The 24393-nt window shown below is 38.3% G+C and overlaps 1 protein-coding gene across 8 annotated transcripts in view; it reads right to left on the reverse strand.

Moving 5' to 3' along the window:
• Positions 1-2954: 2954 nt before the first annotated feature.
• The window catches only part of agrn (agrin), a 248091-nt gene continuing 226652 nt past the window's right edge, over positions 2955-24393 (reverse strand). For 4 of the 8 annotated variants that reach the window (XM_084427577.1, XM_084427576.1, XM_084427580.1 and 1 more), the window contains 8 exons: positions 18377-18493; positions 17903-18086; positions 17345-17432; positions 16028-16051; positions 13481-13513; positions 9306-9530; positions 6898-7001; positions 2955-5428 (listed from right to left, as the gene is read on the reverse strand). In XM_084427577.1, coding sequence (XP_084283703.1) covers positions 5271-5428; positions 6898-7001; positions 9306-9530; positions 13481-13513; positions 16028-16051; positions 17345-17432; positions 17903-18086; positions 18377-18493 — 933 coding nt within the window. In that variant the 3' untranslated portion in view covers positions 2955-5270. Of the gene's footprint in view, positions 5429-6897; positions 7002-9305; positions 9531-13480; positions 13514-16027; positions 16052-17344; positions 17433-17902; positions 18087-18376; positions 18494-20738; positions 20865-24393 lie in introns of those variants that run through there. The other 4 variants (XM_084427583.1, XM_084427578.1, XM_084427582.1 and 1 more) reach the window with 2 other exon arrangements.

Below are 24393 nucleotides of genomic sequence, written 5' to 3' on the forward strand. Positions count from 1 at the left end.
GTGGCATTCAGTAACTAAACGAGACACAGTTGGTTATGCTTTGAATTTGTTCGGAACTATTTACATTTTTGTGTGAACTATTCCTTTATGGAAATCATTCACTAAAGGAAGAGCCATTGCTGCTGACAAGCTCCATTCCAAGACGCCCTTTGACCTTACAGCCCGAGGACCCTGTAGTCCAAACTAAAGCCTCATGAGGAGGAACAATGGGAGCCACAGATCCCCTGATGGAGCCAGACAGCTGAAGCCTTGTTACATGCAGTAAAAGACCCTTTATTGCACTGGTGTGAGCATGTGTACTGAAGGAGCCCTCTGCTCATTTAGTGTGGATCACTTCATGCTCATTGCCATGCAGAGAAATACAATGGATTTTTTCCATTCAATATTTTACCCCTAGCGAGAGTTCTTTGACAAGATCTGTTTATCTAACATCTCCAGGCAACCCTGGGCCTGTCATGTCTGATGACATTTTATATGCCCTTAAGAGAATAACTGTTGCACAGATGATTAATAATACACTTCCATAGTTCTTAGTATGAACTAAGACATTACTGTACATTTCTGCTGGTTTAAAAAAAGCACATTTTAAAATGTATTCATGTATTTCAGTATTTTAACAATGTATAGTTAGGGTAGAAATATAAATAATTAAAAAAACATTTCTCATATGATATCCGTATCTTATGTTCTTGACATCAAAGGCTGTGCATTCAATCAAACTATGCTGCCTTAGGGCTCAAATTCATTTGTCCCAATTTTTGTTCCAAGTTATTTATGAATATTAAAATTGGCGATGAGTTTGCATTGTTGGGTCTTTGAGGTAATACATGTCAATGTTTGATTTGAAGCACATTTTTGCTGACTTTAACAAATATAATTAAATGATATAATATAAACTATTAAAAAATTGGGGGTTTCTATTATTTGAAAATAAATAATGCATTAAATGGATAAAAAGTGACAAAGACTTTACATTGTTAAAAATATTTCTATTTCAAATGAATGCTGTTCTTGAACTTTCTATTCATCAAATAATCCAGAAGATATGCATCACATTTTCCACAAAAAATATTAAGCAGCAAAAATGCCTAGTTCTGTCATGAAACTCTAGATGGCGCAGGCTGATGGGTGCTTAACGCAACCTGATGATATTCACAGCGTTAACTACTTGGCACAAGCTGATTGGTTCATGTAGCATCTGCAGCCAATGAGCTTGCTGCTCACAACATTTAACCCTCAGAAGGTCTTCCTTTCGGAGTCACACCCTGGGCCTTCCCGGTCAGAAGTGACCGGACACCTAAAAAGGAAACTTCCTCCATCCCAGTAAAACCAATGCAATTTCTATTTTTGCCATTATAAATAAATAAAACAATTATATATATATATATATATATATATATGTTTTTTTTTTTTTTTTTTTTTTTTTTATGCAGTATTTTAGTTTAATATAGAGTCTAGGCCTTCAAAAAAAAAAAAAATGTTTTAAGCAGATTATTAGCACCATCTGGTGAGAGTATGGAAAGAAAGCGTAGAACCATGGTGTAACCACTAGATGGCATGTACAGCTCTCTATGGAGAGGCATGTGAATTCCCCAGCTGTTTATGGACACGTCATTTACTTTTTTTTTTTTTTACAGAATTTGTAACAAAAAATGCAATTCATTCAATTATAACACTTTATGTAAAAATAATATTTAATTTTTTCAATTTTTTTTTTCAATTTCCCATTCATTTTCTATGGGGGTCATTTTTGACCGAAGACCACAAGTGTGACAATTTTTGTTACAACTACTTAGCATGCTCGGATCATGACCTCAATTTTTTTGTGTGTTCACATACCTAATGCCATAAAAGTCACCAAGTTTCGTAATATTCCGATGAATCTGTGATTTTTAAAAATTCAAAACAGATTTTTTGTAATCAAAATTATTGGTGTGTATGTGTATAAAAGTGTGATGTATGTGTGTGTGTGTGGGTGGTTGTGTCTTTTTTGCACTCTTGATGTTGTAGAGTGTCACCCCTTTACAGCTGTGTACTTTTTTTTAGGATTGTGGCCGATTTGTAGATTATACACACAAAAATTCGGAGATTTTTTTTTGTTGTTGGCAATTTCCCATTAATTTCCTATGGGTCGGTCATTTTTGACCGAAGGCCTGTAGTGTGACAATTTTTTTTACGACCACTTAGCATGCTGGGATCATGACCCCAATTTATTTATTTTTTTCACATACCAAATGCCATAAAAGTCACCAAGTTTCATAACATTCCGATGAAGCTGTGATTTTTAGAAATTCACAACAGAAAATATTTCGGTCAGAAATGACCGAGGACCGTCTGAGGGTTAAATGGCTGGTTAGGACTCACTGTAGCGCTTCAGAGTTCCTCCGAAACCCCCCACCTTCCCCAGCTCTACCTGTATAGATCTGCTATGGGTAATTTATCTATATATGCTATTTGTGAGCAGCAGTATGTCTTACATACTCACAGCAGCGTATCAGCATATGTATTGGCAGTAGCAAGTTCCTGTACTTGCTCTGCAGCAGCAGCGTAGCGGATCTATTCCGACAAGACCAAATACATTAACATTGTCATTTCCATCACAAATCTCCCGAGAGTTGTCATGATAGAACTGTTTTTAACATTGATGAGAATAAGGAATGTTTCTTGAACAGCAAATCAGCATATTAGAATGACTTCTGAAGGATCATGTGACACTGAAGATGCTGAAAATTCAGCTTTACCATCACAGGAATAAATTACACTTAAAAAAAAAAAATTTGAAATAGAAAACTGTTATTATTTATACACAGTTACATATTCCATATAAATTGTAATACGATTTCATAATATTTACTGCATTTTTGATCAAATAAATGAGCAAAAAGTATTGATGATCATAAAACCCCAAACTTTTGAACGATGATATAACACTAGAGAGACTCTGGGTTAGACAATTTGGGAACTGGAGGGATTTATTCACAGACGTTATCAGAAGTAAATGTTACAGAAAGTCAGGTCAGTTTGTTTTACATTTTATTTTATGGTGGTTGGAACACAAGACACAAGTAATAAAGTTAGTAATGGTAACGTCATGCCTCATTCTGTGCACTGCCCATCAGGTTTAGTTCAATCAATCGAAACAGTAGTTTACAAATGCCAGACTGAGAATCCTCTTAAGACATAAATAAGATACTGAAAATAGTATTTGTACAGTAAATAGTATTTTTGTAGAGTCCAGAACCACTATTATCGAGGCCTTCTGGAAATTCTCATAAGCATTATTAATATAATTATTAACATTTATGAATTAATTTACATGATGGGAATGAGGCTAATATACTGGCAAAGTGAGAGAGCACAGAACAATATGGACATGAACTTTTGTCACCTATGAACGGTGAATGATTTTAAGGCATTTCTCAGTTTCCATTCACACAACAGATTTCCATGGCGGTTCTCACCATGAGCCTCATCCCTTGAGAGCAAAGCTACTGGAGGATGTCAAAAAAAATAACTCCCATTATTATAAAAGAGATCAAAAAATCGAGTCCGCTGGAAAAGTGAAGGTGAGGGCGCTATACTAAAAAGAGTGGATGGTCCATACAGCTCGTGCAGTAACGAAGGGCTCCCGGTCTCAGTCCGGAACACTAGACATCCCGTGACGACAATTAAATGATCGATTATTCCCAGATCCATCCCCTCGCTCAGGATATGCCGTGTAGAGACAAGTCAGACTCGCTTCCAGTGTATAATACTAAAACAAAACCTCAGTAACAAATTTACACAGGGCTGTACATTATGATGATGATTACGATCTTGCATGTCCCAGGGTTTGTTAAAAAAAAAAAAAAAAAAGATATGGTCATACTTATTTAGAGTGGAATATTGCAAAGCATCTTGTATCAAACTCATATTTCTTGCACAGAGACAGCACCACAGCATTGCATTTGTCTTGGAACAGGTTACAAAAACCATTTTGACTTGACAAACCCATGCATTAATATTTTCACTGGTTACCGTTGAACATGAACAGCTCTTATGGGGGCCACAGTCATAGGATGCAAGGGGTCTACATACATCATCCCTTTTTTATAGCAAGTGCTGACAGCATTTTAAAGCAACATTTTCACTTGATACATGACAGAAAAAAATAAAATAATTTTTGTTCGATGACGGAACATGCCAAGAATGTCAATGCTGTTTTTGTCCACCTGATGTGTTTTGAGTCTCTCATCTCTTCCTGTGTTACAGCGCCTCCCAAAGTTGAGTTGCTGCAACAGCCGTTTTTCCAACCCACACACACACACGAAGTCCAGATTGACAAATAGCAGGTATATATATATATATATAAAATTTCTTTATCTCCCAAATTGAATAATCAGATGTCCAGATTGCAATGTAGTCAGCTACATTTCTGCCCTGAATGGAATGATGAAGATCAAGAAAACCAAGGCAAAATCAACTCAACACTTAAAAAGATGCATGCAACAAGTGGTCACATAGTATATATATAAATGTATCTATATAAGTAATTGCTCTTTAGATATGCACAACACATGAGACGAATGATTGCAACAAAAAATAGCATCTTCAAAATTCACAGTCTCATGTATTTCGTTATTATTTATTACATCTCACAGGTCATCAATAATGATGTTTGCATGGTAAAAACAATGGTGAATTTTGAGGAATGCTAAATGTTACGTCAGCTACTATCAGTTTGGGATTCAAAAGCTCCAAGTTTTGAGCTTTCGCCCCTGTTAGTGGTATCATAAATGAGGAATATCGTACATAGTCTTGCTCAGTGTATTTAACAGTTGCTGTCACGTGTCGATAAAGCGGAAAGTCGTTTCTTTTCGACCTTTTTTAATGCAGTAACGAACCACAGCAACAGCTCAGAGGAATGTTTGGTGACGAGAGCTATATGGCACCGAGAGAAGGCAATCCAGACGGCACAAACAGCAGCGATCTCATCTGACACTGTTCAAGTAATAAGCAAGTACATGTTCTGTTGTTTTTTTATAGAAACAGCACAGATGTAATATGACTTTTTGCTTGTCTTGTGACACCACGTTCGCCGACGGAGGGCATGATTATGATTGGACGCGAAGACGGGGGGAAAAAAACACACAAAAAAACAAACAAACAAAAAAAAAATTATAATTAAAACAATGTAATTTTTCCAATATAAAAGACAAAGAAAAGTATACAAAAAATAGAAAAATAATTACAGCAGTAGACATGGTGTTGGGAGGAACGGTGGTGCCAGACTATTTGGCTGAACAGTGTAATATTTTGGGACTGTTTAAGGCGTCCTCCACCAGATGTAGATCCACCCCGTCGACTATCACATCTTTCACGCAGCCGACAAAGCCTGTGCTGTAAGCCTTGGGCAACCGGCGAGCTACGGACAGCTCCTCCAGACCACCTGAAGAGGAGAGGAGAGGAAAGGAAAAGATCAGATCAAGTGTACATGATATACTGCACAGTACTTCATATTCACACAACAGACCTAAACAACCTAAATAAACCATTTCAGGAGATCCAATCACAAGTGGACAGCATGAAATGGGTACAGTAGTAAGAAATCCATGTTATCACACTGCATGTGGGTCAATGATGCTCATTTTTTGTACTATTTATGGATTTAATGAAGTAATACATTTTTTTAAATTAATAATTCATGATGTTTGTAAAAAAAAATCAATTTTAAAGATGGATAGGCCTATACAGTACATGCATTTATAGTGGAGGGAAAATAATATCTTATACTCAACATGACACATTTTCCTGAAAATGTTATAAATGTGTTTCAAAACTTCATGAAACCAGCATGAATTCAAAGAAATGTATATATATATATATATATATTTTTTTTTTTTACTGTGGCCACTCTTATATGTCACTGACCCACAGTATAAATGCATGCCTTTATGTAACCTGAGATATTACCCACTATGCAGGCGAGCAAAAGCGCTATATATTATTCAAGGGCGATGAACCGTCTGTGTGTTATGGAAACCCTGTATAGAAGACTGTTAAAAACTTAATCACACCTGAGACTCTGAGAGTGTAATGTGGGGGTGTCAGAACGTGAAAAGATAGAGACACAGCTCTCAGGAACAGGTGAGAAGATCAAACAGTGTTTTTGGGAGGCCGGGCTCCGGGGACGTTCTCTGACAGCTCCGAATGAGAGTTAGCTCACCTCCCTCGGGGACCTGACACTGTCGGAAATCCAGCTCCGTCTCCCGCTCTTTCAGCACGGTGAAAAATGTCTCCCCCTGTTGCTATTCACTCAATTTCTCTAAGTTCTCTCTCTCTCTTTTGCCTCCCCGTGTTTCCCCTTTAATCGGATTGTATGCTTTGCAACGGGAGGATTGACGGGGCTAATTTCAAGTGAATTACATCTGAATAAGTAAATAAATAATGACTTTTGAAAGAAGGGATTTTCAGAGGGAGCTCTTGATGTTCGGGCTGTCTGAGGATAATGTATTCTAGCCACCAGGCATTGACAGCACCTGTTCTACTGGCTGGCTGAAATACTATTCTCAACCTTATAAGAAGATTTTGCACCCTTAACATAGAATAAATCCTGTTTCTTAATCTCAATAGGTTTGTCAAAAGAGAATGAGATGGCAAACACAGAAACATTGGAGTTTTTAAAACACCCTATGGTACAGACTCATCCTTGAATTAATAATGAACTATAATAAGGTAATATTGTGTCTTAACATTCATGCTTTTGTGAAGTACTTGTGTGTAGCCCTTCAAAAGCACTCGCTGTGGGGGAAGATCCAATTAGTCATTACAAGCTAAGTGGGGACTATTCGGAGAAGGTGTACCTAGTCGGTTTGTAAATGAGCTACGATTGAGCAAAGCAGCGTCGGATGGACTTACCCAACCAGAGAGCGCCGTCTGTGTCCAGCTGTGTGGCAGCCAAGGGTGATGACCCAGTGACAGCTGCCTCATTACCAACCTGCAGTGAGCCATCTCTGAGCGCTCTGTGGAGAGTAGAGAAGCACAGGAAGACAGTGAGGCACAGTGAGGCATCTAACACTGACAATCTGATTTTTTACTAAATTTGCGGGAAACAAAACGGTAATAATGCGGGAAGAAAGAAGATTGTGGAATTTCACTGGTAGTGGTAAACCTGCAGCAAACTTTGGACAATATGCTACTGTTGGGAAACGTGTCTATAGCAAATATAATTGTCTGACATTATTGGCAAACAGCTCTATGGCAAAAGCCTGAGGCAAATATAAATTACTGCCACTGCTGGAAAACAGTTCTATGGAAAAAGTTTGGTAAATATAAATGTCTATGTGTCAATCTGTGTCAAATATAAATCAGGGCTCAATAATAAGGATGGCCCGCTGCCCCAGGGCCAGTGTGAGAGAGTTTTGGGCAAGTTAGCAAAACTTCATAATTTACTTTTTTTTTATGTATTATGTACTGTACATGCGTTTTATGCCTCGCATAAATGTGTCAGCTAGGTAAAATTATTATACATTTTTTTGTTGAAATTGCAAGAATTGGTAGCATCTGTATGAATAGTAAGAAATTATAAACCAATCAGTATGTTTTTGTTGTGTATCATGTTGCAGCGTTAAAAGAGTAAAATAATTTATTTCAAAATTTTCAATTTCAAAGAAAATATAAAAAAATATATATATTAAATATATATAAAAAGAAAAGTTATTTTAAATTGTCATATTTTACTGCATTTTTGATCAAATAAATGCAGCCTTGGTGAGAGACTACTTTTAAAAACGTTACAATTATTACCTACCCAAAATTTTTTGAATGGTGGTGTAATATTACACAATATATTTTAAAATCAGAGATTTAAAATTAGACAATTTAAAACATAAACAAATAATAAACAAATATAAATCGTACATTTAATAAAAAACAAACAAATTGTATTAATAAATGTATTTTTATTTTCCAGGGGTTCCTTAACCAGAATTTCTTTCATATAAAGTTTGATATGACAGTAATCGAGTATTTAATCAAATATTATTTTATTTTATAGTTCAGCTGTAACATTTCAACGCTAATATTTACATTTTAATTTCTTCATTTACATGATATTGTATAATGTATACAGTATATGAAAAACTGTATATCCATAAAAATGCTCAGTCCGGTCTGGGTATTGTCATGATTCCTGTAGTCCTTTGTAGTTTTTTGTTTATTAGTCTCCCCAGGTATTTCTGATTAACCACGCCCCCTTGTTATCTTGTTTAGCTTGTTTGCCTGTGTATTTAAACCTCTGTGCTTCAGTTGTTGTTTGTCGGTCATTGTTCCTCTATGTTCCTGTCCTATGTTCCTGTCCTATGTTCCGTTGTTTGCCCTGCATCACCTGTTTGTTTTATTAAAGTCGTGCTTGCATGTGGATTCTCTCTCCGCTTCGTCCTTGCCTCATTGTTACAGCTATAAACTCATTGCTGTGTCCAGCGCAGAAAGCGCTCTCATGCGCGTTCCATGGTGTGTACAGTACATGTAAAATGCTTTTTACAGACATATTTTTCGTATGTGTTGGTAGGTAGCTAAAATCCATGCAAGGGAACGCAAACACATTCTTATGACCACGTTCCAAGTTCTTCGTACTTGGATTTTACGGTTGACAATTTGACAAGATCCAAGATGGTTAGGTTTTTCGAAGCTCATCGTTGCTGTCATAGCAACAGGTCCATTTAATAAAATCCACAAAATTAGCCAGAGATCAGTTATCACAATTAGAAGATCTGGCATCTGTTAAATCATCTCAGATATATTAAGCGAGGTAGGAAGAACGGACCCCATGTCTCTAAAAGACAACAGTGCTGAGCTGAACAGATGACAGAGATAAATGAACAGACCTGAAACAGCCTTTCATGACATTTGAATTCTCCAGTGTAATGCAATCTCATGCAGAATACAGTGCATTGGACTGGACGAGTTTCTTCTCATTAATAAAGCACACAAAGTCGCTTTGAGACCCTAAAAACACTGTTGTTACAAGTCGCACGTGCACGCTTCACTTTGAAACACGCAGCGCATATTTATATAACTAAATCGCATCCTTTGCAATTAGAAAAATCACACTAATATAGTGGTTTCTATTTAATGTTGGTATATCGTGCAGCCATAGACTAAATTGTTTGTGAGAGTGTGTGTGTGTCATTCACTGAAATGTAAATTTAGCTGCAGCCAGGTGACTTTGCGTGAAGAAAAAATTCCTTACTGTTGAGTCCTGTAAATATCTGCAACTACACTATGACAAACCTGAGGCGATGACTGAATAACTCTTGGTGTTTTACCTGCTGGCCTTGATTCGTATCCAGCGGTTGGTGTTGACCCGTACAGAGGAGCGCAGCACCACAGGCTTGGAGCCGAGGTCATAGGTCATCTGCACACGGCCGTCCACGATGGCGAGGGCGATGTAGTCGGAACGCTCCACTCCCTTGCCGCTCCACAAAATCAGACCATGAGTAGCCTCAGTCTTGATGCTCAGCTCAAATTTATTCACCAGCAGGGCCTTCTCACTAGATCAAAAAGAGAGGAAATGCTATCACAAATCCAATGGTGTTTCAGAGACGCAGAGTTAATCACAGGTTGTGCATGAAACCCTGAGACTTACCTGCTGTTTAACAACAACAGTGATGGAATTATGTGTGAAAACATTGCTTCGATACAGTCAAAAACCCGGAGAGTGCTTGATAAGCTAATGAACAGACTGAGCAGTTGTGGGTCTTCATGAAACTAGTTAAACTAGGTCACGTTGAATGGGTTTTTGAACACGAATGCATGCGTATGCGTGTGTGAGAGGGCTGGTGACACACTTTAGGTTATCTCCAAGTTAACACTTCCTATTTTGCCTTCAAGCTCTAGATTTCCTCTTCCTGCGCGGGGAGCGCTAAGGAAGGATGCCCATTGCAGCTGCCGTCTGATGTGTGTTTTGATCTGGTTCCCTGGATGCAGCCTTCTCTTGTAAGGCACAGAGAAGGTGACATCTGCATGTCCTCGGGGGGGAAGGTGACAGGGAGCCGATTGCATCCAACACCCTCTGCAAGTACACACATATGCGCCACAAAGGAAAAGCTGCTATTTTTACAACAATTCCTTTGTTCTCAGTGGTGTACCTGTAGTCGCTGGCATCAAGAGAGCCATTATTGGAGCGAGCAAGCTTGTTTGTTAGTCAGAATAGCAAGTGTGTGGGGGCTTGTTTGCTAAATCAGGTGACATGTAAACAGGAGTAAGACAAGTAACAACAACACGAAAAAAGACAAAGACAAAACGGAGAGAGACAAGACAACGGACACGACACAAAGAAGAAAAGAAATCAGATGGCGAATGTGCTCGCATCTTCACACCACATCACAACGAATAGAAACACTTTCTCCAAGGGTGTGTCGAACGCAACCAAACTGTGATATCATCTATGGTGTTTATCTGTTTACATTAGCTGTGTTTCCTCTCAGATGGTGAATAGCTCAGGTGAATAAATATGTGGCAGGTATGTTTCTGTATTCGAGAATTGAACCTAGAAAGAGTCCATTCGAACAATACGTGTTGTCTTGAGGAATGATTCATCTGAAGACGGGCGTGAAATCAGATGGCGTCCTCTCCAAGCCTGTCTGCACTGACAGCTCAAATTTCAAATCACAATATTAGCAGCTCTACTAACAACTTGAGAATTGGAAATTACATCTTAATTTGTTTGATTAAAAAGACAGAATTTCATTATGTAAATGCTCTTGATGTGCCCGTGACGGTGTGAAGCCGAATAATAATTAGCTGTAATTGAATTTTTTCCCGATGAGACGCATGTAATGTGCTGACTGGACTCTTTCCACAGGCCTTCCCTTCGCGCGGCCCCAGGCCAGGGCTTCGGCATCAGGGCAGCTAACTGTGATTATACACCACTCTGCTGAGCGCATTATTGCTTATGTCCCATTAGGATCTCAAGCATCTAGAACATTCTAAAGGGAAGTAGGGGTTAACCCCTTAAAGCTGGATCACATTTACAAAAAAGGTATTTTGTTTAATAAAATGCATAATAGGGTGTTGCATTTTTTTCATTCATAACAGAAGTGATCAGACTATTCACACTGTCCACCTATAGAGGGCAGTGGCTCACATGGGAATGGTCATTAAACACGTCTCACATCTTAGCAGCCACACAGAATCTTCAGTCACAGAACTAGATGCTTTTTGTGTATGTATACCTTTTGCTCTGTTTAATAAATTTTACCATATGTGATCTGCTCCTTCATAATGGTTTGTTTGACCAAGAAACACTTTTTAATGCACTGAATGCAAAGTCTTTCTAATTATATTGTTGTTTTTATTAGAACCGTTGTCATGAGTTCGAAAGTTTGGGATCTGTAAGTTTATGTTTTTGAAAAAAGTTTCTTATGCTTACCAAGGCTGCATTTATTTGATCAGAAATACAGCAAAAATAGAAATGGTGTGAAATATAATTACAATTTATAAAAACTGTTTTCTATTTTAATATATTTTAAATGTATTTTATTCCTGTGATGGCAAAGTTTAATTTTCAGCATCATTACTCCAGACTTCAGTGTCACATGATCCTTCAGAAATCATTCTAATATGCTGATTTGGTGATCAAGCAACATTTCTTATTATTACCAATGTTTAAAACAGTTGTGCTGCTTATTATTTTTGTGGGGACCATGATCATTTTTTCCCCCTCAGTATACTTAGATACACAAAGTTATTTTAAATAGAAATCTTTTGTTATACTGAATGCGTCGTTATTGTCACTTTTATCAATTTAATGTTCCCTTTATTTACAAAAAATATATCTTACTACACTATATATAATCATTTAATTAGTGGCTGTCATAAAAATGTCTTGTTTTAGACATTCATTTTGACAGAATTAGGACATTAACAATATACACTCACCTAAAGGATTATTAGGAACACCTGTTCAATTTCTCATTAATGCAATTATCGAATCAACCAATCACATGGCAGTTGCTTCAATGCATTTAGGGGTGTGGTCCTGGTCAAGACAATCTCCTGAACTCCAAACTGAATGTCAGAATGGGAAAGAAAGGTGATTTAAGCAATTTTGAGCGTGGCATGGTTGTTGGTGCCAGACGGGCCGGTCTGAGTATTTCACAATCTGCTCAGTTACTGGGATTTTCACGCACAACCATTTCTAGGGTTTACAAAGAATGGTGTGAAAAGGGAAAAACATCCAGTATGCGGCAGTCCTGTGGGCGAAAATGCCTTGTTGATGCTAGAGGTCAGAGAAGAATGGGCCAACTGATTCAAGCTGATAGAAGAGCAACTTTGACTGAAATAACCACTCGTTACAACCGAGGTATGCAGCAAAGCATTTGTGAAGCCACAACACGCACAACCTTGAGGCGGATGGGCTACAACAGCAGAAGACCCCACCGGGTACCACTCATCTACAAATAGGAAAAAGAGGCTACAATTTGCACGAGCTCACCAAAATTGGACAGTTGAAGACTGGAAAAATGTTGCCTGGTCTGATGAGTCTCGATTTCTGTTGAGACATTCAGATGGTAGAGTCAGAATTTGGCGTAAACAGAATGAGAACATGGATCCATCATGCCTTGTTACCACTGTGCAGGCTGGTGGTGGTGGTGTAATGGTGTGGGGGATGTTTTCTTGGCACACTTTAGGCCCCTTAGTGCCAATTGGGCATCGTTTAAATGCCACGGCCTACCTGAGCATTGTTTCTGACCATGTCCATCCCTTTATGACCACCATGTACCCATCCTCTGATGGCTACTTCCAGCAGGATAATGCACCATGTCACAAAGCTCGAATCATTTCTAATTGGTTTCTTGAACATGACAATGAGTTCACTGTACTAAAATGGCCCCCACAGTCACCAGATCTCAACCCAATAGAGCATCTTTGGGATGTGGTGGAACGGGAGCTTCGTGCCCTGGATGTGCATCCCACAAATCTCCATTAACTGCAAGATGCTATCCTATCAATATGGGCCAACATTTCTAAAGAATGCTTTCAGCACCTTGTTGAATCAATGCCACGTAGAATTAAGGCAGTTCTGAAGGCGAAAGGGGGTCAAACACAGTATTAGTATGGTGTTCCTAATAATCCTTTAGGTGAGTGTATTAATAAACACAATATTAAATATTTAAGTTTTTTTTTAAGTGTGTTGCTTATATCTGTTTCTTCAAAACAGTTCATTGCATCTTCCAACTTCAAATAATAGAGCAAATCACATATTGAAATCCATTCTGCACGTTTTGCCCCAAAATCAGCATAGAAAACACAAAAAAGTCTAAATATTCTGTTTCGGATTGCATATTAGACAAATAAACATGTCTGAGACATATTACAATTTCAGTGCGCAAGCTGTGACATGCTACCCGACAAAAGCCCTGGCCAATAGCCTCTGCTGGGGGACTGAGTGTGGGAGGACGGCGTGCCATTGGAAACAGTTCAGGCAGAGGGGACTCACCTCTGGTCAGACGGATTCTCCAGTGACTCAGGGCTTAGAGGAGCAAGGGAAGAAATGATAGGCATGCAATAAGTGCAAAAGGGTGGAGGGGAAGAACAGGGATCGCATAACACACAGACAAGAAGACCTGCTCCAAGAAGTTAGACTGACCTCACTAAATTATTCTAGTGTTTCAGTTGTTATGCCAGCATAGGCAAAGAAATAACACTGGAAGACTTTATCAGCAGTACCAGTGGTACTGGCACATTGTTTTATTGTTCTGAGCTGTCACATGGTTGAGTTACTGTAATTTATCAACAATTCCATCACTCTCGACCAGTCAAGTGAGCGAGAAAGCGAGAAAAAGAGTAACTACGTGAGTGTACAGTATGTTTGAAAGACTGGTCGTATTCGATCAAATTCTAAAACCTATGGAGGCAGCATTGGTTCACTTAACTTAATTATTCTGCTAAAAGATCTTACTTAATCATATTTTACCCAAATTCTATGGCAGTATCATATGTATCTATTACACAACTCAAGATGATGGACAAAACGAGACATATATTTCATTAAGTACTGACAACCATAGAAAAATAGTTCAGTGTAATTTAAATGAATGACTATTTTACCCAATATTTGAGTGTGCCATGCATTTTATGTTGTACTGTTAGCAACATGCTAACGCCAAACAACTGAATGACTATTTTACCCAATATTTGAGTGTGCCATGTATTTTATGTTATGCTATAGTATGCTGTTAGCAACATGCTAACGTTAAACTACTGAATGACTATTTACCCAATATTTGAGTGTGCCATGTATTTTATGTTGTTATGCTATAGTGTTGTTTAGCATCATGCTAACGTCAAACTACTGAATTACTATTTTACCCAATATTTGAGTGTGCCATGTATTTTGTTATTTCGCTATAATGTGCTGTTAGCAACATGCTAACATCAAACTACTGAATGACTATTTTACCCAATATTTGAGTGTGCCATGTATTTTATGTTGTTATGCTATAGTGTGTTGTTTAGCATCATGCTAACGGCAAACTATTGAATTACTAATTTACCCAATATTTGAGTGTGCCATGTATTTTATGTTATTTCGCTATAATGTGCTGTTAGCAACATGCTAACATCAAACTACTGAATGACTATTTTACCCAATATTTGAGTATGCCATGTATTTAATATTGTTATGCTATAGTGTGCTGTTAGCAACATGCTAATGTCAAACTACTGAAATCAAGTTGAGTTTCTATATGTGTGGTGTGCTTTTCTGCTTCCTAAGATGGCAGCTGCCAATGTAGGCAGCAATGTAGCTAACTAGGAATTGGAACTGAGCTAAATAAGACACTTGTTTTTGTCAAAAGACCAATTATATAAAAAAACACATTTAGGAACAGGTCACTGAAGGGTACGAATGGGTAAATTGATCCAAGGCCGCTGAGCTAAAGAGAATGAATAAAGACATATGAAGAGCACAGTAAATACTAACAGAAATATGACTCTACTCCCACAGATGGGGCGCCACTATGCTGACGCCCTCTAAGGAATTCATTCATTTTAAGGGCTCTGCTCAAAACCAGATCAAGCTAAATTGATGACACTCGTTCTGAAGGGCTGGTCAGCTTTCTTGGTTAAGATTAATTTTAATCTGGCACTTCATTTGTAGAGGAAGTGACACGCATTAAACCCCAGGAAGAGTGAAAGTCAATGAAGAGGGCCTTGTCCCTAACTGTTATTGATGCCTGCGGTGGCTCGCTTTCTCTACTGGACGGATCCTCTTTAATTGCAGCCAGTTTTCTGAGAGACAAATCCTTGATTAATGTGCCACTTTCGCTTTCATCCTTTGGCACAATTATTAGAAATCACTGGGAGCGATTTGACAAACAAAGTGACGTGGCTTAAAAGCCAGGCAGGAACTTTTCATGAGCATAATACATAACATAATTCCATTTAATCAAGCTTCCAGCTTTTTAAAGGCTCAGTGCAGCCACTTAGACACTTAATTACATTCAGAAAGAAACAAATAATTTAAAATAAGAATCACTAAAAGGAACACTATAACAGATTGAACATTTCTCTAATGGGGCAGTAAAATGCCATTTAAACCAAGCTGTAAATACGAACTAAATATTGATGTATATTGTGATTTAAAGTGGTGTAATGTTAAATAGCATTATTTGCAGTTAAACAGGGCTTCATTCTTTTTTAACATAAGAATATACACAGGCGTATTTCCAAAGTCAGTTTAAGTATTTCCATGCATGATTCCTGTAGGAATATATCAGTGTATCACAATGCTCATCATTATTCATGCCAAGCATGCATTCCTGATACTGGTTTCTTATGCAGCTGATGAACATGCAACCTTTCCTGGAAATAATATGTAATAGATGAGCCCTGCATTTTTCACAAATATTTTTCTGAATGTGATGTAATTGTGAGTACAAGGAAAATACCAATGCTTTATATTGGGTTAAGTTGATGGTTTGTCTTAAAAAAATGTTAGTTTTGCTTAATTCAATACATCCCAGAATGTCTCCGGGTTACTTACTCTGGGATCTCATTGGTCAGTTGACTTGAGAGCAGAAGGAAGACAACAGACACTCAAATAAGACAGACAGACAAGGGCAAAGACAACAGAAGCCATGTGTACAGAGACAGACAGATTGACACAAACAAACACACAACACATAACAAACAGGAGTGACGCTGTGTGTCCTAAATTAAAGTTCGCCCCATGGTCAGCACACTAGTTTGTGAAATAAGTGGTAAAATGTTCATTTCACAGTGGTATGATCAGTCGATGTGGCAGTGAAAATCAGCAATGATGTTAACATCTGTCTAATATGAACAAAATATGTTAAAATTATTCACTGATTTATATGTAGAGCTGGGAGGATCAATTAATTTTATATGGATGGTTCTATGAATGAATCTGTTCAAGAAATTGTTCACTGATTCATTTAAATTCATGTACACTTTGTTGTAGTCAAATATTTCACTAAATTCTGCTGTTGATCTCATGTTTTTGCATGTGTTTCTAATTCAAATGTATGTATATCACTATAATTGAGATCCTCGTTGTTTTGTAACGAATAAATACTTTTCTGGTTATAAAAAAAAATGATATCACCTGATTTCTATACATTTTAAACATTTTTATAGTCTAAAATATATTGGCTTCTTAGTTAGCTTTACTGTAGTTAACCACTTAATGTTAGTAACCTTTAGTGTAGCTATCTACTGCTTTCAAAAGGCTAGTTTCACTATAAAATTACTTGAAATTATGAGTACAGTAGCTCTGAAAGCACCATGTTTAACTCTGGTGGAGACACTGCAATAGAATATATAACACTTGTCATGGGTTCAAAAATTAAATCCTTTCTATTCGAAACCGAATAAATGTTGACGTAATTGGTGGACCACCGACACATCAGACCAACCAGAGGAAGATAAATCATCTGATAAGCGAAGGAGGAAGCAATTATCAAGACATGATCATCCATGGTGCTTTAGGATATGTGTGGTAGAGAAAATGTGAGGTTTTGAGATACCAGCGATGGTGGAGGAAGGTTCATTACAGCACATAAGCGTGGTACATCGCAGTGCAGTCATGAGACTCCTTCGGGTGCTATGCTAATTGGAACCAGCCAGGGTTCATGGAAACCAAAGAGACAGGCCAGTGGAAGTGGTAATGGATGAGATCAGGCCATTAGCTAAAACGAGGAAGTACGTTGGACCTTAAATGGGGCCGGAGTAATCTAGCTTGTCATCACCCCTCATTGACTGCTAATATAGAGATGGGATGCTCAGGGCGGATAGTGATTATTGGGCAGACCATTGACATGAGTACGTGTGCCTGTATTACCTCTTGGTGACTCCGTTGTGATATTCGATGAATGTATGGCCATCAAATGCAATGGCCTCTGTGTCCCCAGCAGATTTTTCGAATATTGCTGAAAGGGAGGAGAGAAGACGAAGTGAAATTACACCAATCGAAGTGAGACACAGCACTGTTTAATTAAAGCAAAGGAGGAAAGCGTGATATATTGCAGGCTTCATGCTTGTGTGGCTTAATTAAGGTTAAAGATACAACAGTAGGACCCAGCAAGGTTAATGAGGTGAGCAAAATTCTTGGGTTTTGTGACTGTGCCAATGTGCGTTTGTGATAAGCATACAAATCGAGCAAGGACGATGACTGATATTATTTCTGAAAGTTTGGAGGCGTGGATTTAGCTAAATCTATATATGGAGCACATGGATTGGCTAAAGCTGCCATGAGCGATTTCTTTTAAGTAAGTTGTATGTTGATGTATGCTAAAGACGTATGCAAATCTTGCCTTAAAGGAGTGTGAAGAAGTTGGAGGAGAGGCTGTACTGGGTAATACGATTTTGAATTAAAAAAGCGATGAAATAAGGCACTTACCGTCCTGGCAGTGCTGTCCGGCGAATCCGTGGCGGCAGACGCACTCATAATTGTCCAACTGGGGGTTGCAGCGGCCTCCGTTCTCACAAACATCATTGGAGCAATGGTGGTAGGGATACATGGACACATCACTGGACTGAAGGGCATTATCAGCTTTCAGGATTGGAATTCCCATCAGAGTAATCTATGGAGACAGATATAGGTTTAATACAGATATAGTTTTTTAAATCCAAATATAAGTTAACTTCTTCTAGCCAAACAGCTACTTATGAAGTGTTTTAGCAAATCGCATTTAGGTCTGGCTTCATTCTGGTAAGTAACACATTTTTCTACTCTCCATTTATTTCCCAATGGTTAAAATGAGGTTTATTCTCACTAAATATCATGTTTCACTCTGAAATGCATCAATAGATGGAAGTAAAATGGGTTTTAAATGGAAATTCATGACTTTATTGCATCTGTAAATACTCTCACCTTCTGAATGGCCCCTTTGAAACCATCTTTGATCGCAGCAGCTCTGGCTACTTTGCGGAAATCAGGGGCTCCGCCCACAAAGAGCGACTCCTTCAGATTAAGATCTGTGTGCTGATTCTGGAGAGTACAAAAATGAGCATGAGAAACCACATGAACTGTTCCTCATCCTCTATTCACTCCTTTAGCTATCACACTTAATAAAAGTCACACACTTTAATGCAAACCCTTACGAAATAGCTATACATTTTTATGGGTGATCTAGTAGAGCAACTGCAGTAAAAAGAAACCAGCGTAAGAGAGGATGGTTTACTGTACAATAGCAGGCTTATTGATTCAACTTTCACATCTAATCCTTATCCACATCAACTTGAGTGTTGTATTACAAAACCATAATAGATTTAAGCTCAGTTATCTGAATGGTAAATGACTCTGAATCTAACATTTAAGACAGGAGAAAAAAGTGAGGAAAAAAAAGTGAGAGATAAATGAAGCAATTGAAATGAGGACGATTGATATGGATGTTTTTTTTTAAATGAAAGAGTGTAATGGATGCCTGATTGTTCCTCGGACCTTTAAAATCTCAAGCTGTAAACTCTAATTGGTGTATCGCTCACAACGCAGATGACCATGAAATAAGGATTTCTCCAACCGGTGTGAAAATTGCTTTAGTTACAGTGGGATTTTTCTGCATGAGGCTCTACTTAAAAAGAATAAAAAATCTTTATTTTATGTAGGCCAATAATTGCCTTGGGGGAAAGGCAAGTTAATTGCTGAAAAAAAAGAAGATGGGACATCAACAGCAATGCCAGTTTCTGACGTGTGGTCCAGCTCTCATCCCAGTGATATAAAAAGAAGAATAGCTGAGTACGGATAAAGGCAATGGCTTGAAAAGCTTTGGCTATGGAACCGGGGGCCAGTTCAAGCATGTGGTTGGGCCAAGACAGCATAGCCAGGAATGTTTTCACCCAGCTGCTGTTTCATGTGGTCAGAGACGTGTGCAATGAGAAGTCTTGACATAAAGATGCAATGCACCGACTGCCACAGGCTGGGAGAGGCATTTTCACTCTCCTGTTCTCTGCCAGAACGAGCTGAGAATGAGTATGAGCAGGTGAAGTGAATAGCTAACTGCCAGTGTTTTTAGGAACCTTACCCAAGGGCCCCAGAAGCATCATGCCCACTCAAACTGGCACGTGCCCCCTCAGATTTCTGAGCCAAGAATTTGAATGCAATTTCCAAGAAAAATGTGTATCTTCTATAATTAAGTTGCATTATTGTTGTAGGTAAAAAAAAAAAAAAAACCTTCGATGGTAGAAATGTTGCCAGTCTGACTAAGTAGATCTCTATTGAAAATTCTATTATAACCATAATCCCAAAGCTTCTTTACATTGAAATACAAAGAAAATTATGACTTGCTGTAGGATTCAGGTCCTAATTTTACTTGCAATAAATAAATAAATACATAAATAAAAATCCAACAATACTATACATAAATAACAAAAAAGTATTATTAATTATATACCAGCATTCAAAAATTAGGGGTCAGTAAGAAATAAATACTTTTATTCGGCAAGGACGCATTTAATTGATCAAAAGCGACAGTAAAGACATTTATTATGTTATCAAAGATTTCTATCTCAAATAAATGCTGTTATTTTGAACTTTATTTTTTATCAAATAAATTTAGCCTTGGTAGGCAGACTTCATCAAAAACCAAAATCTTACCGACCAAAACTTTTAAATGTTAAAATGTTTAAACATATTTATATATACATATACACTACTGTTCGTAAGTTTGAGGTTCAAAAGTTACACACAAGTTCCTGAGTCCCATTGGATGCTAAAAAGAAACTCTACCACAAGACTATCATGTCTCACACTTAAAAATAGAATTTCCTTCTCTTTGGTCATGTCTTATGTTGCCTAGGGCACTAAGTGAGCCAGGACTGTCATTGGTACCACCTCAAACAAACAAAAAAAGAAAAGAAAAAAAAAGTGCATGACGCCCCTGAAGGGTCCAAAAACAAATGTGCCAAAAGAACAACTCCTAGCTCTGTACCACGCTCTCTTCCTCTCACATCTCTTTCTTCTCTGATAACACTCCCTTTCTCTCCCACGCCAGCAGCCTTTTTCTCGCAGTCTACATCCACAGTGAGACGGTTTAATGGCCCTCCCACGCGAGACTAATGAAGACATTTCATTGTTGTTGGAAGGGTGATGAAACAATGGTGGTCAAATGATAACTATCCCCTGTCGCCCCCATACCAGCTGGTCGGAGGTGAAAGCCAAATCTCTCTCTCTGTCTCTTTCCATTCAGCATATGGAATGGTTTGAAGAGGAGAAAAAAACCCTCCCCTCCGATTTGTTTGATCCTCTACCAGATCTTGACTAATGGACAATGAAGCTGAAATGGACAGTTGCTTTTGGTGGGAATGAGGATGTTGATTTCGAGAGAGCGATTTCAGACTTTAGTCATTACCTTGCGTGATTTCTTATATCCAGACAGCACACAAAAAGAGCACATGGGAAGGAAGAAAAAAAATGTTACCAGTGAAGAAAACACAGAAGATGTCAGTACACACAGAACCGCATGCAGTAAACTATAAGCCTGAGGAATAAAATATTCACAAGCGTAACTCAAGCAAGACACTTAGCATGCAGGTCACAAATAAATAAATATATGTGTGTGTGGATAGTGCCTCAGAAACAAATGTTCAGAGTAAATCAGAAATGGCATTAAAGTCGTGCTATGTTTTACACTACTGCACCCACATTATTTATATTTGCTTTGTGATATGGCGGTGTATATTAGAGTCTGTTCAGTGGAACGGCTGAGGCCATCGAGGCAATATGAAAATATTTCTCATGGGGTTTTGCTTTGGGCGGCCCCTTTGGAACAAGACCCTTTTGGTTTCTTCACATTTTTTCCTCTCTCATCCTCTTACATCCTTTCTCTCATCCGCTTTAATAAGATTTTCCTGCCTCTACTGCTGCAATGAAACACAATTATCATACGTAGGAAGGTTTAATGATGGAAAAAGGCACACTTAAGTGCCTACGCGCAAGACTACATCAAGCTAATCACAAATTACACTATTTGGAATAACTAGAGGATGAGAGAGTTTCAAGATTATTACATGGCCTCGATTTGTGTACGAGAGCAGCCTGATTGTTCTGCTGTCGTACTTCGGGTTTGACATGAGCTCAGGCAGAGGCTGCTGGGATTGATCTGAGTGGGTGCGAATCTGTAGCACAACAGACAGAGTCATTTCCACATGGCAATTAAAAGCAAATGGAGGGCAGAGACAAAAGACCAAATATACGGTACGAGACGTAAAAGGGGGACGTTTTGAAAGCTTCCCACACATGCACCCCAGACCCTGCGTGAAAAGCAGACATTGAACTAAACTTCAAAAAAATATGCAAAACAAAGCATGACTTTCTGGTCAATACCACTTAGCATCATGGTAATATCATGGTTGCTTTGAAACGTACCATGATAATACCATAGTATTAGGGGTGGGCAATGTACCAGTAGACACGATAACCGGAAGAAATTTGTCAACTGATAGAGATTTTGAACCATTATCTATATCGCAGTTACGCTCATGTGATGTTGCTGTGTCAACGGTCATGGAAGCTAATCAATCAATCTCAGTCATGAAAGCTAATCATTTTTAAGCATTGTGGTTAAAAAACAAGTGAAGTGCCATAAGCAGCGAAATAACTCATATTATTATATGCACGCGCTTTCAGAGAGATGGTTTCTAAGCGCTGTCTGAGAGACGCGTGCACATAAAGCAGAGGCTCATACAGTGCGCAATTACTTAACTGAGTTCTTTTTGACGTCTTTTTGGGCTTGAACGGTCAAATACACACACTTATGTGTAAAAATGCCCATCTTTGCAAGTATCCTCGTAAAACAAAGTTATTTAGAGAAAGGGATGTCTTAAAGAAGATATTTTTAAGAATTTTGAAAATACTATGGAAGTCAATGGCTACTGCCGACTGTCTGGTTACCAACATTCTTTAAAATATCTTCTTTTGTGTTCAGCGGAAGTAATCCCTATACCTTTAAAAAAAAAAAAATGAATTGGTGACAAGAATTATGATGACATTTCAATGGTATCAAAAATTTGGATGTCATAAAAACCTTATTTATAGCAAAAATATATATCGTCATATACAGTGAGGAAAATAAGTATTTGAACACCCTGCTATTTTGCAAGTTCTCCCACTTAGAAATCATGGAGGGGTCTGAAATTGTCATCGTAGGTGCATGTCCACTGTGAGAGACATAATCGAAAAAAAAAAAATCCAGAAATCACAATGTATGATTTTTTAACTATTTATTTGTATGATACAGCTGCAAATAAGTATTTGAACACCTGAGAAAATCAATGTTAATATTTGGTACAGTAGTCTTTGTTTGCAATTACAGAGGTCAAACGTTTCCTGTAGTTTTTCACCAGGTTTGCACACACTGCAGGAGGGATTTTGGCCCACTCCTCCACACAGATCTTCTCTAGATCAGTCAGGTTTCTGGGCTGTCGCTGAGAAACACGGAGTTTGAGCTCCCTCCAAAGATTCTCTATTGGGTTTAGGTCTGGAGACTGGCTAGGCCACGCCAGAACCTTGATATGCTTCTTACAGAGCCACTCCTTGGTTATCCTGGCTGTGTGCTTCGGGTCATTGTCATGTTGGAAGACCCAGCCTCGACCCATCTTCAATGCTCTAACTGAGGGAAGGAGGTTGTTCCCCAAAATATCGCAATACATGGCCCCGGTCATCCTCTCCTTAATACAGTGCAGTCGCACTGTCCCATGTGCAGAAAAACACCCCCAAAGCATGATGCTACCACCCCCATGCTTCACAGTAGGGATGGTGTTCTTGGGATGGTACTCATCATTCTTCTTCCTCCAAACACGTTTAGTGGAATTATGACCAAAAAGTTCTATTTTGGTCTCATCTGACCACATGACTTTCTCCCATGACTCCTCTGGATCATCCAAATGGTCATTGGCAAACTTAAGACGGGCCTTGACATGTGCTGGTTTAAGCAGGGGAACCTTCCGTGCCATGCATGATTTCAAACCATGACGTCTTAGTGTATTACCAACAGTAACCTTGGAAACGGTGGTCCCAGCTCTTTTCAGGTCATTGACCAGCTCCTCACGTGTAGTTCTGGGCTGATTTCTCACCTTTCTTAGGATCATTGAGACCCCACGAGGTGAGATCTTGCATGGAGCCCCAGTCCGAGGGAGATTGACAGTCATGTTTAGCTTCTTCCATTTTCTAATGATTGCTCCAACAGTGGACCTTTTTTCACCAAGCTGCTTGGCAATTTCCCCGTAGCCCTTTCCAGCCTTGTGGAGGTGTACAATTTTGTCTCTAGTGTCTTTGGACAGCTCTTTGGTCTTGGCCATGTTAGTAGTTGGATTCTTACTGATTGTATGGGGTGGACAGGTGTCTTTATGCAGCTAACGACCTCAAACAGGTGCATCTAATTTAGGATAATAAATGGAGTGGAGGTGGACATTTTAAAGGCAGACTAACAGGTCTTTGAGGGTCAGAATTCTAGCTGATAGACAGGTGTTCAAATACTTATTTGCAGTTGTATCATACAAATAAATAGTGAAAAAATCATATAGTGATCTCTGGATTTTTTTTTTTTAGATTATGTCTCTCACAGTGGACATGCACCAACGATGACAATTTCAGACCCCTCCATGATTTCCAAGTGGGAGAACTTGCAAAATAGCAGGGTGTTCAAATACTTATTTTCCTCACTGTATATCGTTATCGTGAAATACGATTTTGGTCATATCACCCACCCCTATATAGTATTTATCTGAAATGTCAATATCATGGTACATGAATATGGTAATCATTCAATTCCATGTTATATAGTGGGGTCCAAAAGTCTTTTTTAAGTCTTGATTTAATGAAATGTTTTTCATTGCAATTTACACTATTTGAGTAAAAAGTTGATTTGAAAACTGAATATGAATTCAGTCTCT

Source organism: Rutilus rutilus (genome assembly GCF_951802725.1).
Source record: "Rutilus rutilus genome assembly, chromosome: 13".
NCBI lineage: Eukaryota > Metazoa > Chordata > Actinopteri > Cypriniformes > Leuciscidae > Rutilus > Rutilus rutilus.